The sequence below is a fragment of the Mustela nigripes genome, chromosome 9, assembly GCF_022355385.1.
Source record: "Mustela nigripes isolate SB6536 chromosome 9, MUSNIG.SB6536, whole genome shotgun sequence".
Lineage (NCBI taxonomy): Eukaryota > Metazoa > Chordata > Mammalia > Carnivora > Mustelidae > Mustela > Mustela nigripes.
The window spans coordinates 382,364-395,573 of record NC_081565.1 but is presented as its reverse complement, the minus strand read 5'-3'; the positions used below and the strand labels follow the sequence as shown (position 1 = coordinate 395,573).

General features: G+C 60.0%; 2 protein-coding genes across 3 annotated transcripts in view; one reads left to right on the top strand and one right to left on the bottom strand.

Moving 5' to 3' along the window:
* PNPLA7 (patatin like phospholipase domain containing 7) overlaps positions 1 to 12,225 on the bottom strand; it is a 58,031-nt gene extending 45,806 nt beyond the window's left edge. The window contains exons 1-9 of one of the 2 annotated variants that reach the window (XM_059410166.1): positions 12,160 to 12,225; positions 10,816 to 10,847; positions 9,201 to 9,275; positions 8,970 to 9,057; positions 8,466 to 8,545; positions 6,495 to 6,586; positions 6,189 to 6,329; positions 5,530 to 5,689; positions 3,996 to 4,076 (exon numbers count right to left, since the gene is read on the bottom strand). In XM_059410166.1, coding sequence (XP_059266149.1) covers positions 3,996 to 4,076; positions 5,530 to 5,689; positions 6,189 to 6,329; positions 6,495 to 6,586; positions 8,466 to 8,545; positions 8,970 to 9,057; positions 9,201 to 9,275; positions 10,816 to 10,845 — 747 coding nt within the window. In that variant the 5' untranslated portion in view covers positions 10,846 to 10,847; positions 12,160 to 12,225. The remainder of the gene's footprint in view (positions 1 to 3,995; positions 4,077 to 5,529; positions 5,690 to 6,188; positions 6,330 to 6,494; positions 6,587 to 8,465; positions 8,546 to 8,969; positions 9,058 to 9,200; positions 9,276 to 10,815; positions 10,848 to 12,159) is intronic. The other variant, XM_059410168.1, reaches the window with a different exon arrangement.
* Positions 12,226 to 12,403: 178 nt separating this feature from the next.
* On the top strand, positions 12,404 to 12,977 carry MRPL41 (mitochondrial ribosomal protein L41). Its single transcript, XM_059410169.1, has one exon. It carries the CDS (start codon positions 12,469 to 12,471, stop codon positions 12,874 to 12,876), a length of 408 nt encoding a protein of 135 aa, XP_059266152.1. The 5' UTR covers positions 12,404 to 12,468; the 3' UTR covers positions 12,877 to 12,977.
* Positions 12,978 to 13,210: the final 233 nt, after the last annotated feature.

Genomic DNA, 13,210 nt, shown 5'->3' with positions numbered 1-13,210 from the left:
CCCAGCACCCCCGTCCCCAGAAGGGACGAGACCCCAGCACGGGCTGCACCCGGAAGCACCTGCCACGGCCCCACTGCACCTCGCCGGTCAGGCCGCCCCAGCACCCCCGTCCCCAGAAGGGACGAGACCCCAGCACGGGCTGCGCACGGAAGCACCTGCCACGGCCCCACTGCACCTCGCCGCCGCCCGCCCAGCAGGAGCCTGCTTCTCCAGCCAGGACCCCACCCGAGCCCTCCCTGATGCTTCCCGGCAGCCACCAGCGTCCATCTGTCCTGACTGTTTGCCTTTGTCAAAACGTCACATAAATGGCATCACAGAGGGCTGGCTCCCTTCCCTGAGACGCCAGCTTGAGGCCTGCCATGCTGCTCTAAAGGGCGTCTGGCTTGCTTCCAGTTTGGGGCAGTTATCCAGATAGCCGTCATAAATGTTCACATACGGCTTCTGGGCCGCCCAGTAAACGCATCTTTAACTTTCAGGAAACTACCACGCGGTTTCCAGAGGGGCTGCACCACGCTGCGCCACGCCGAGCCACGGATGGGTTTCTGAGGCCCACGCACACACCACGGCTGCACTGCCAGGGCTGAATGGTGAGGAACGTGGCCAGTCTTGGCTCCGGTTCCTTGGGGGAGCCTCTCGCCCAGCTAGCGACGTCTGTGTTCACAGGGTGAGGCCTGGCAGTCTCAGGACGGGGCTGGCCACACTGGGAAGTCTGCCCACGGCGGGGAGCTGTGGTAGTCCTGACCTCCTGACCAAGCTCTGTGCGTCGGGAACCTGGGCATGTGGTTCTCAAAACACTCTAAGTGAGCTCTGCGACTCTGTTATATTTCTTCCCTTTTTTGCTCATTTCACATCCTTTATAAAAAGAAAAGTGTGGGGCACCTGGGTGGCTCAGTGGGTTAAAGCCTCTGCCTTCGGCTCAGGTCATGATCTCAGGGTCCTGGGATCAAGCCCCGCATCGGGCTCTCTGCTCAGCGGGGAGCCTGCTTCCCTCTCTCTCTGCCTGTCTCTGCCTACTTGTGATCTCTGTCTGCCAAATAAATAAATAAAATCTTTAAAAAAAAGAAAGAAAGAAAGAAAGAAAAACACCTCCAAGAGTCAAGACAAAAGCCGAGAGCAGGAGACATGTCAGCCACAGTTTGGAAGCTAGGGGAAAGCATGTGACACAACTGTCAGATGAAAGTTGAACCGTTCCCTTTGGGGGTAGAGAGCCAAGATGGTGAAACCCACCCTCATGGGAAGGCCCGAGCCACCTCCCCACCCTGCAGCGGGCCGCGGGGGTCCTTCAGAAGGTGAAGCAGACAGGTCAGAGCACCTAGAGCTTCAGCAGAGCCAAGGGCAGGGCACATCTCACACCTGGGCAGGACGACGGTGTCTGCCTGTGTGGGGCGACCCCACACTCCTGCCCCGACTCCAAGCCACTTCCTCAGGGCGAGACATCGGCAGATTCCTGTCTGAGACTTGGCTTTAGAGGAGAAAACCTGCCGATGGTGACCTGTGGGTCCCCTGCCAGCCTTCCTGCAGTGAACCCTGGAGGACAAACGCTGAGCACATGGGCTCACAGACAGCTTCCAAGGAGCTCGCACTACTTTTCTTTTGATCATTAGTCCATAGATCCAGCACTCAAATGAAGGTATAGGACATTTCCAGCAACCCAGGTCACCTTATGCCCCCACTGAGCCTGATCAACCTCGTCCTGACAGGCAACGCTGATTGTCCAGGAGGGCCACATCTCCCCCACTGCCCCAGACGCCCTAGAAGACGTGGAACCGGCTTTTCTGGGCAGGGGCAGCAGGATGGACAAATGACTCATAAAACACCGAAACTGTTTTTAGAATCTGTCTGTTGGGGCACCTGGGTGGCTCAGTGGGTTAAAGCCTCTGCCTTCGGCTCAGGTCACGATCTCAGGGTCCTGGGATCGAGCCCCGCATCGGGCTCTCTGCTCAGCGGGGAGCCTGCTTTCTCCTCTCCCTCTGCCTGCCTCTGCCTACTTGTGACCTCTGTCTGTCCAATAAATAAATAAAATCTTTTAAAAAAGAAAAGAATCTGTTACTTGGATAGAATTAATTTTTTTAAGTGACAAACACAAATACTTGATTAGGCAAGAATCATGCCCCTCCAGATGATCAGTTAATCACAACACAGGATTATTTTCTCTCAAACATCAGCCGTTTCCTCACCCTGCCCCACCGAAGGGAGGTGGGCTCCCACCGCAGGAGGAGGGCACGGACGCAGCAGGTCGGGGGACCTGGTCACAGCACGTGTCTCCTGCCCACGTCTGAAATCACAGTGAGACAAGAAGCACCAAGAAGAGCCTCCACCAAAGCTACATTTTGCTGAACCCTCACCAGGGCAGAGGGAGGCCACAGAGCTGCATGACGCCCGACTGGTCTCCATGGAGACAGACAATCCGTCTACACCTCCCGGGCATCTCAGACCCGCAGTAACCTCACAGATTCTGACACACACCAGCCAGAGTCCCGCAGAGCCACACGTGCCCCGCCTGCACACCTGGGAGTCCCCAGCACAGCGCCTTAGGCAAAGGCACCGACCTTTCGAGGCAGCTCAGCCCCGCTCAGAGGAAGCGGTGTCTCTCTCAGTGCTGGCCAAGCGTCTTACGAAGACACACCAGGTCCTGGGGGCAAAGGGAGGTGCTCGAGTCCTAGCATCACCCCACCCCAGGCCCTGGCAAAGCTCAAAGCATGTCTGTGCCAGCCCGGCAGGGATGGGGGAGCACCACAAACACCCACAAGGCTCGAGTCTGTCACCCCCTTGTACACAAGCACCCAGGGACACCACAGGAGGCCCACCCTGGGCCCCACCCATCGTGAGTGTCCCCCAAATAGCGAAACTCCCGGCCCCACAGGGACGCATCCTTGCCAAGGCCGGTTAAACCACTCTGGAGACCCCTCTGTGCAATGTCTGGGGGAAACCGAGGTACACGTTGCCTTGGTGAACAGCTAAAAGTGAAAGCAGGAAGTAGAGCCTGGAAGGTAAGGAGAAAATCAAATACACCTTTTGAGCTACGCAGGCGTGTGCACTATCAGAGCTCGGGCGGTGCACGCTTAAGATTTGTTTCACTGTATAGAGATTTGACTCAATCCTAGTCAGTGAGACAGGGACAGGTTGCTGAGCTGAGGCTTTCTGCAGCTAATGACGCACACATAACTGATTTTACTATTCTGTCTACTTCTGCATATGTCTGAGATGTCCAACAACGGGGCGCCTGGGGGGCTCAGTGGGTTGAGTGACTGCCTTCGGCTCAGGTCACGATCCTGGGGTCCTGGGATCGAGCCCGGCTTCAGGCTCCCTGCTCAGCAGAGAGTCGGCTTCTCCCTCTGTCCCTCTCCCTCTTACACTCTCTCTCAAATAAATAAAAATCTTAAAATAAAAAAATGTTCCAGGCCAGTAAGTTTAAACATCACAAGGTATCATGAGGTGTTATTCTGTAATTGCACTGACGAAGATCAAACACAAGATGACTGGCTGGCTGGTGAGTGAGGACACAGTGTCCTACCACAGGACTGTGGCTCAGGCGTGGGGCAGCGTGCATGCCCTCACACCCAGGTCGTCTCCGCAGCCAGACGTGTGAAACGGTGCACACGCAAAACCATTCACCACATCGCTCAGCAGAAGACTGGGGACAACAGAGATACCCGTTGGCAATAGAAGCCCACAGGAGGCCCCTCCCAGAACGGGGCCTTGGGGCCTAAGAGACGAGAGGAATGTTTTCACTACACAGTGGCTGCCCCTTCTGCATCACAGAGCACGTGCATACACCACTCGGTCCAAAAAACCATCACTGAAAAGAGTCAAAATGCATAAGCCAATGCCAGCTCCGCTTGAACACAGATAAAGTTGCTCCCACACACACCCTTGGCCTATGGGGAGTCCCGTGCACCCCAGTCCATACCCCAGCCCCTCGCCACTGGGGAGAAGCGGCCTTGGTGCGGGGGACCTGCTGTCCCGGTGACTTTGGGTGGACCCAGGGGACTCACGGTGATGACGTCCAGAATGCTGAGGAGACTGTGGACGCTGTCTCCGGCCAGAACCTCTTTGACCGCCACCTCAGCACCGTCCTGCGGTCGGGAAGCAGAGCAGAGTCATCCGCCGACCGGAGGCTCCGCCCAGCCCGGGCCAGCTGGGCCACCTGACCTCCACTGCCACCTGTCCTGAGAGTTGGGCCATGCCCCAGTGGACCTCCAGCAATACCAGATGAGAAAATGTCCAAAGCAGAGGACAGAAAACACGAGGCTGAGTAAGAGCAGTCAGGACGTCCAGGCAGAGCTGGGCCCTTCAACCTGTGGCCTGTCCTCACTAGGAGGACTTAGACTGAATTTCACAAAACCCAAGGAGTCTGCTGATCTAAACAGAAGGCTGTGAGGCCTACATTCAGTTCTTACTGCTATCAATCATAGTGATTTTTAAAAAATTTTTTTTATAAACATATAATGTATTATTAGCCCCAGGGGTACAGGTCTGTCAATCGCCAGGTTTACACACTTCACCGCACTGACCATAGCACACACCCTCCCCAGTGTCCATAACCCCCACCCCCTCTCCCTACCTGCCCCTCACCGCCCAGAAACCCTCAGTTTGTTTTGTGAGATTAAGAATCTCTTATGGTTTGCAATCATTGTGTTTTGATATACTTTTCCACTGGATTAAAACAGAAACGAGAACTATGGTGGTTATTTAGTACAAGAACTTCATCTCAGCTTGACCCGGGAAAACCCTTTTTGAACTTGTTTAAATTTGGCCCAGGTCAGCCTCCAAGAACCCTTCGTTCTGGCCCAAAAGCTCCATTCCAGGAAAGGCCTACCAGCTGGGTTGAGGACAGCCCTGGACGCCGAGGGCTGGATGAAGACCATTTTCTTTTTCATCACCTCACCAAGTCTGGTGCAGACGAAGCCACACACAGACAGCATCGTGTCTAGAAAGGACTTGTGGCAGCCCTGCTGGGTCAGGGCCCACTCCCCGGGCTCAGGCAGGTAGGGACTTCCTTAAGGTCAGAGGGCCACCTTGTGCAGTCTGGGGCCCCCTAGAGTCTGCTCCAACAACAGGGGGTGGCCACTGGGGCAGTCTAAGGAGACAGGCGCGGTGCCTCCAAGGGCCTGGAACAGCTAGAGCGCAGGAAACCCCCAAATGCCACTGAGCCCAGAAAGTGACAGGCACATCCCACGTGCTAGTGGAGCCAGCACACAGATGTCAAGGGCACACTGACGCTGTGCCAGCACCTGTGACAGCAAAGTGTACATTTCCCCCAAAGAACAGAAATTTAAAATTTTATACTAACTTTTCAGTAGGAACCTTTTAAGAATCTCTTACATGGCAGACATGTTAGTAACAACACAACAGGGACGCCTGGCTGGCTCAGAGGGTGGTGTGTGCAGCTCTTGATTTCAGGGTCATGAGTTCAAGCTCCACGTGGGGTACAGAGTTGACTTAACAAACACAAGACAGCTGACCCACACTGTCCACCTCGCCCTGCTCCCCCTCGGAACCACCCCGCCCGCCGCCAGGCACTCTTACCGCGTCCTGGATGCAGACCTCTAGGCGCCCATCCTGCACCACATAGATGCTGGTATCCGGCTCCCCTGGCTGGAAGACATGTTCTCCTTCGAGCAACTGCACAAAGACCATGTGTTTGCAAAGTTCCAGGAACAGTGGCTTCTCAAAGTGGCCCAGGACCCTGTGAAACCACAGCACGTGTGGGAGACCTTCCAGGAAGGACAGAAGGAGGCTGATGGAGATCTGGCCATTGCCACCGTCAGCACTGGCCAGATCCGCAGAGCGGGGTTCACCCCCGTCTTTCGGCACTGGCCACCCGATCCACGTCAGGACCAAAGCGGAAACCTCGGGCATTCCCATAAACTGCTTCTCCATCAGCTTAAAGAACGCCTGAGGCATGACTGAATCTGAGCCAGAGGCACGCACAAAAGCCCGGGACGGCAAAGCAGCGCTAGAAAGAGGAACAGGGTTTCCAGGCAGAGATGGGAGTGAGTCCGAGGCTGAAGGCTGGTAGCTTCGACGCAGCCTCGCGCTCCCCGCACCTGCTCGGAGTCTCCTCCTGAACAGGGAAATGCTGGCAAGCATCCAAAACCACAGGAGAGCAGCACGAGGGGCTGCACGGGTGGCCCCAGGAAAGGGAGCACGGCCTGGGCCCTCCTGCAGCGGCCTCCTTGTCTTACCGCACGTTCTTCAGCATGTACAGAACTTCTGACGGCAGGTGCGAGTTCTTCACATCAAACTCCGTGAGGTCAGCCTCCAGCAGGGAGGGCGGGGGCTCCTTCGGCTGCAGGGCTGGGTACTCCTTCTTAAAACGCAGAATCCTACAAAGCAGAGATCCACGCATGTGGAGCCCCCAAGCAGACGGCATGAGCATGGTGGACATAGAGGCAGGACAGCCGGGGGCAGCAGCGATGGCCAGCAGGCTCACCAGTGCCCTCCAGGGAGGGCAGCTGGGGCACGTGTGGTCCGAAGGACACCCCTAGTACCTCTTGGCCAAGGACAGCACCTTGGTCCTCTTCCTCACCCGCTGCCGGGGCATCGCCGTGCTACCCACAAGCGTGTGGGGCAGCGTGGTCACCTGCAGGGTAAAAGGAGAGGCCAAGGCCTGAGCCGGGACCTAATGGACCTGGCCTCAGCCTCAGCCCCCAGCACCTGCCTGCAGGCATGGCATCAGCTCCCAGGGTCTGGCCCTGCCTACCTGCCCAGCACGTGGGGACCATCCCTGGTACCGGGGACAGTGAAGCCCTCAAGAGAGCACCAGGTCCTCAGGCCTGTGTTCCCTCTGCGGGCAAGCCTGAGGCTCAGCCTCTCCTCTGTTACACTGACACAGCAGCCCCTTTCCACAGCCTTTAGAAAGCTGGCCCCAGGGCGGCTTGGTGGCGCAGCTGGTTAAGAATGTAACTCTTGGGGCGCCTGGGTGGCTCAGTGGGTTAAGCTGCTGCCTTCGGCTTGGGTCATGATCTCAGGGTTCTGGGATCGAGTCCTGCATCGGGCTCTCTGCTCAGTGGGGAGCCTGCTTCCTCCCCTCTCTCTCTCTCTCTGCCTGCCCGTCTACTTGTGATCTCTGTCAAATAAATAAAATCTTTAAAAAAAAAAAAAAAACAACGAATGTAACTCTTAGTTTGGCTCCAGTCATGACCTCAGGGTTGTGAGATCGAGCCCTGCGTCCGGTTCTGCGCTCATCATGGCGTGTGCTTGGCGCTCTCCTTCCCTTTCCCTGCCTCTCCTGCTCATGCGCGCACCATCTCTCTCTACCAGATACATAAATGAAGTGAGCCCCGTCCTGTCCTAGCCCCCCAGCCCCCACTCCCCCAGATTCGAGTCCCTGCGTGATCATCCTGGGTCTAGAAAGTCTTTGCCCCTTCACCACCCCCAGGCTAGCTCATCTGCCCCTCGGTAAGAGTGCAGAGCGCTGCTTCCTGGATGTCAGCAACCCCCCATGGGCAGCCACTGCCCCTCTGCCCCCCGGGCAGCGCCTGCCTCATGGTGTGAGCCATGGGTGAGAGGCCCCGACTCCTCCTTCCCTCCGGGTGACCTGGCACCACTGGGCCACTCTCCTGTCCTCCTCGGCCCAGATCTGGCCACTGCAGTCCTCGGCGGAACCACTGGTTAACTGTCTCCCAACTCGAGCCCGCGCAGTTTCCTTCGAGACCTGCCTGAGGTCAGCGCACGTGGCCCTCACTAAGCTGAGGCGACCGTGCTTAGGCTCGAGGCCAGCGCCACGGCCTGTCGGCAGCGTCGGGACACCTCCATGTCACCGCCTGAAGCCGAGAAGATCGTGAAGTCCACACAAGGACTCACAGGACTTCCCTATGGCATTTCTTTATTTTTTTTAAAGATTGTATTTATTCATTTGACAGACATGGCAAGGGAGGGAACACAAGCAGGGGAGTGGGGGAGGGAGAAGCAGGCTCCCTGCTGAACGGGGAGCCCGATGTGGGGCTCGAACCCAGGACGCTGAGACCATGACCTGAGCCGAAGGCAGAGGCTCCACCCACTGAGCCCCGCAGGTGCCCCTGCTGTGGGATTTCGAGTTCGCTACAGAGAACGCATAGTAGCTGCGAACCCAGGGCAAGCGAAGCCGCTCTAAAATGCCAGCAGCTACTTGTATTTCAAGCAGGGCAAGCCCTGGGCAGTGTTGAGTACCTCCTGCCCTCAGGAGGTGGGAGGGGGCCGGGGCTGACCGGGAAGGACTGGACCAGGCCATCTCTTCTCCACGTGGAGACTGATGCTGACAAGGGAGGCCTTCCCGTGTCCACATCTCGGCAGGACCCCCGATTTCAGCATGGAAGCCAGGACATGCTGTGCCCCAGGACACAGGCCGATGAGGCCTCCGTCTCTCCACACTGGTTATCGGTCTCTGAGGGTACAGAGGCCGCGGCGTTGCAGGGTGAGGGCAGCCACAGGCTGCTGGGGGCCCCACTGCGCCGGGGCCTGTGGGAAGCGGCACCGGTTACCTTCCTCATGATTTTCCGGCCGTAAAACATCACTTTGTCTCTTTTCCGGAACCTGTACTGAGGAGTGGGCTGTACCTGTCCTGCAAGGGGAGAGAGGGGGTTGCTGAGCCATAGAGAGGCAGGAGGGTTCTGCCAGGCAACCCGTAGATGTGCACACCGAGCCTATCCTGCCCCTGCTACGGCACACAGTGTGGGGAAAACGCATGTGGCCTCTTGGGCCCGGGCGGGCACAGGCTGGCTCACAGGGAACAGGACTCGCGTCATTTCTTACCAAAGTCTTGCTCAGAAACGTGAGCCAAAAAAGCTGGGGACATATGCAAATCCCATGGGTCCAGTGTGCACAGCCTCGGCTGGGACAAGGCTGGCAGTTCCCAGCAAAAGCTTCCACAGGCCTGAGAGCTGCACCCAGGAGCTCCGAACGTGGGCAAGACACCCAAACCTCCGCCACCCTCCCAAGCCCTTGCCCCTTACCCCTAGAGCTGGAGTCTGTAGCGAGATACTCACGGACTTGGCTAACCCTTCTGTACACAAAAAAGACAGTGACGCCAACAAGAGCCAGGGCCAGCAGGGCTCCGATCACAATCCCCATCAGCTGGGCAAGGTCAAAGACAGAGCACCCATCAGCAAGACGGCCAAAGAGCCCCTCCCCACCCTGGCCACAAAGGAGCAGCCTGGAGCGCAAGGGGCCACGAACCCCAGGGCCCCCCGCCACCAGGAAGCACTGGAGGTGGTTACCATGGTGGACTGTGAGTGCTGCTCCGGCAACTGCAGGCTCCAGGATTGTAGGGCGGAACCCAAACAGAAGTCAGCCTAGGGCAGAGCACTGTGGTCAGGAAGGGCCAACACAGACATGGCCCCAGCTGCACAGGGCAGCAAGAACAGAGCTTCTGGCTACGGAGGGAGCCAGCAGCCCAGGAAGAAGTGATCTTCTGGGCTGCTGAGGTCCTCTGAGCACGGCTGCTCAGGAGACAGAGGAACCTGTCTCCCACGGTGACCCACAGGACACGGGGACAGTCAGGCAGCTGGGCAGGGCCAGGAGCTGTGCTGTGTTGACCACAAATCACAGGCATCTTTATCACATGTGAATCCTAAATCTTCAGCTTTCAGGTCCCTCAGACCCAAGTCTAGAGGAGCAAGGCCGGCTGGCCACAGGGGGCGTGAAGGCCATCCCTCAGTGCCCTTCGATGACCAACAGGACTGCGTACTGCTGGCAGTGGGGCACATGGAAGCCGACCACAGCAATGCTCAGAAACCCGGAGGAGCCCTCTGGATTTTGAGAACCCTGAATACCAGCTCACAGCAGGGAAAGGTTATGTGCCTGCCGCGCCCCCCAACTCCCAGGGAAGGAGTCAGTGCGGCTTCAGAAGCCCAGACCCAAGGGACGGAGGAGGAAGAGAAAAAAGCAAGCACAGGATGGTGAATGGGCAGATGCCTGGGGCCACCTACATGGATATTGGCGGATTCCCCAAAAACATGAAAACAAACGAGAAAAAGCAGCCAAATAAGCAGCCACTCCAAGTTCCTCCTGGTATCCACAAACCTCCCCGCCAGGCAGCCAGGAACAGAATGGGGCAGGGGCACCTGCTAACTCTTTCAAGCCCCAAGTGCCAAGGACTAAAGTAGCTTGTGCCATCCTCAGAGAGAGCAGCCGATGCAGCATGGAGGCCAGAAAACCCAGTGAAATGGAAGGGCATTTGGAAAAAAGGCTCAAGAGCAGAAAGTTGCCGCAAACCAGGATAAGCAAGTGGCCCAGAAAACCAGGTCTTTGAATTTGGTTCAGCAGACAAATAGAAGCAGTGAGAGCTTCCTCCTTCAGAGCCAAGACACAGAGCCTCTCCTGGCCCAGAGTGTGTACCCAGCTGTCGCCAGGACGGGACCCACAACCCACTCTTCACTTAGGTGCGTCCCTTGGAGCTCAGCCACCCCGTCAAGGACAACAAGGATAACCCAGGAAAGGGACACACAGGTGGCCCATAGCCTAGTCGTGCAATCTCCCATACTGAGCGTCTCAGGCGTTCCAGAGTCGTTTTAATGCATCCACTTTTCTGCTTTAGGAATAAAGGCTTTGTGAAACGGCTACAAATATTCCACGGAGAAAACACTCAAGTCAAAGCAAGCAAAAGTCCTAAGGGGACGCAGGAACTGACCGTTGTGACCTCAGGGGAAGAAGTGGCAGGGTCTCGACTCTGACAAGGGGACAAAGGGGCCCAAGCTGCCGCTCCCACTCAGCTGACTCGGAGGCGCTGCCCACAGTGCAAATGTGGAAAGGACCCTTTCTCCAGGTCCAGAAACGCCCCTCCCTGGCCGTTCCGAGGCTCTGATTCATCCCTGGAACCCTCCAGCTCCATACCTCTGGGCTGGCATCCTCCTCTTGCTTCATGGCTAAAAATGAAAAAAACAGTCAAGGTGAAAAGAAGAAAGACTGGTTCAAAGGAAGGCAACTGTCCCGCCCACTCATGCTCACGGGGCAGAGCAACGCTTTCAGCCTTTGCTGCTGGGCTCCTTTTCTCTCTGAAGTCGGCTGGACTGAAAGGAAGCCCTGATGGAAAGCTGTGCTCTCCACCAGAGCCACTCCCACCTCTGCGAGCAGCTCCCCGGCCGCCCAGGAACCCACAGCTGCGGCCAAGTCCGGGTCCTCTCCCAGCCGGTCAAGGGCAAGCGCAGGCGGCTCAGCCAAGGCCTAGTGTGGCCAGGAGCTCCCAGGACCACAGGGATGGGGCTGTAGCTGGGGGCAGGACAGGGGTGCACACGGTGCCACAGGGCAACTGTGAGACAACCTCGTGGCCTGCCTCAGGGGGGTTTCTAGCCAGTGGGCTGGAGTCCTCAAGGTGGATGTGTCCCCTGGAGAAGAGGGAGGAGCTTGGGGAGCTGGTTCACCTTGCCGCTATCCAGTGGGGAGGAGCCAGGTCTGGGGCTGTCCCCCGTGTGTCCCTGCCCCTCAGAAAAGCAGCAGCAACAGAGGGCATGTCTCTCCCAAAATCCCAACCAGAGAAGTCGGGCGCAGAGGGCAGACGCCGGGCCAGAGTGCATTTGCTCCTGGGTCAAACGTCCTGTGTCCTCTGCCACCCACATGGAAAACCCTTCCTTCTCCGCCGAGTCTCCCGAAGGGCCAGCAGCGCCCGCCCCCGGCCCGGAGGCCCCGAGCTCAGGGCCCGCCCCCGCGAGGGCACAGACAGCACCCAGCCCGACAGACGCGGGGCGGGGGCTGCAAGGTCGGGCAGGCACGGGGCGAGCGCCCGTCCAGGTTGGGGGCGTCGGTGTCGGAGGACATCGGAGCTGGGGAGCCTCGGCTGGACAAGCGCCGGGCTGGCCGCCGTCGGGGCAGGAGAGCCGCGGCTGACGGGCGACAGAGTGCGGGGTTTGGGTTTGGGACCAGCGAGGCCGGGGGCTCGAGGGTTACTGGTGTCGGGACTGGGGGCCGGGGGCTGACGGGCGTCGGGTCGGGCCTCACGGCTGGGGGACCTCGGAGCCGCGGGCTCGGGGTCGACGGGCGTCGGGGCCGGGGGAGCGGGTTAACGTCCGGGGCGTGCGGAGGACTCGGCTCCGCCTCCCACCTGCGTCTCCCACCGCGCAGGGCCGGGCGGCCGGTGGGGCAGTGTGCGCCCCGGCACGGGCTGGGGGCGCTGACGGACACCCTTCCTCGCACGGCCAGACCCAGGCCCCCGCTGCCTCCGGGCGCTCTGCGGCGACTCACCGGACCGCGCGCTCCCGACGCCCGCGCTCCCGTCACTGCCCCCCGCCGCCCGGCTGTCAAGGTCGCTCCTCCTCGCTCATTGGCCGGGGCCCAGAGGTCCCGCCCACTCGCAGGGCCGAGGCTGTACATTGGACGCAGCGCCACCAATCGGAGCTACTCTTGCTGCGGCGCGCGGGCCGGAAGCCGCGCCGGCCGCCGGAAGCCGCGCGCACCGCCGGAAGTCCCCTGGGCCGCCGGAAGCGGGGGCCAGCGCGGCCGGCGGCGGTGCGTGCGGGGCGACCGGGGCGCTCGCGGCGTGCAGGCTTCGGCATGGGCCTTCTGAGCGGGGCTGCTCGCGCGCTCGTGCGCGGCGCGGACCGCGTGAGCCGCTGGACCAGCAAGCGGGGCCCGCGCACCTTCTACAAGGGCCGCGGCGCCAAGGGCACCGGCGTCCGCGGCCGCAACGGGAAGTTCGTGCAGGTGCAGGAGATGGTCCCGGAGCTGGTGGTGCCCGAGCTGGCGGGCTTCCGGCTGCGGCCGTACGTGAGCTACCGCGCCCCCGCGGGCCCGGACGCGCCCCTGACGGCCGAGCAGCTGTTCCGGGAGGCCGCGGCCCCGGCCGTCGAGGAGGACTTCAGGGACGGCACGCTGGACCCGGCGCGGCTGGAGAAGTACGGCTTCGAGCCGGCGCAGGACGGCAGGCTCTTCCCGCTCTACCCCAGGAACTTCCCGCGCTAGCGGCCGCCACGCGGGGCCCGCTCGCCCGCAGAGGAAGGCGCCGGGGCAGGCCACGCGCTCCGGGGAGGGCGGACGCCTGGATAAACGCCGCTGCACCCTCACCTCGGCCCGGAGTCTTCTGTCGGGGGGGCGCGCCGCCTGCTCACACGTTCCGTCGGGAAAGAAGCCTAAAGGCGGGCGGGGGTCTGGGCGGTCTGGGGGCGCGGTCGGCCCCGCGGCCGCCCGGAGCAACGGCACAGGCTTGGGGGCGCGGGGTGGGCGCCGGCCGCCTCGGTCCTCGCGCGCACGCGGCGGGTCGCGGCTCTGCCCGCGCGGCCCCACCACGGCCCCACCA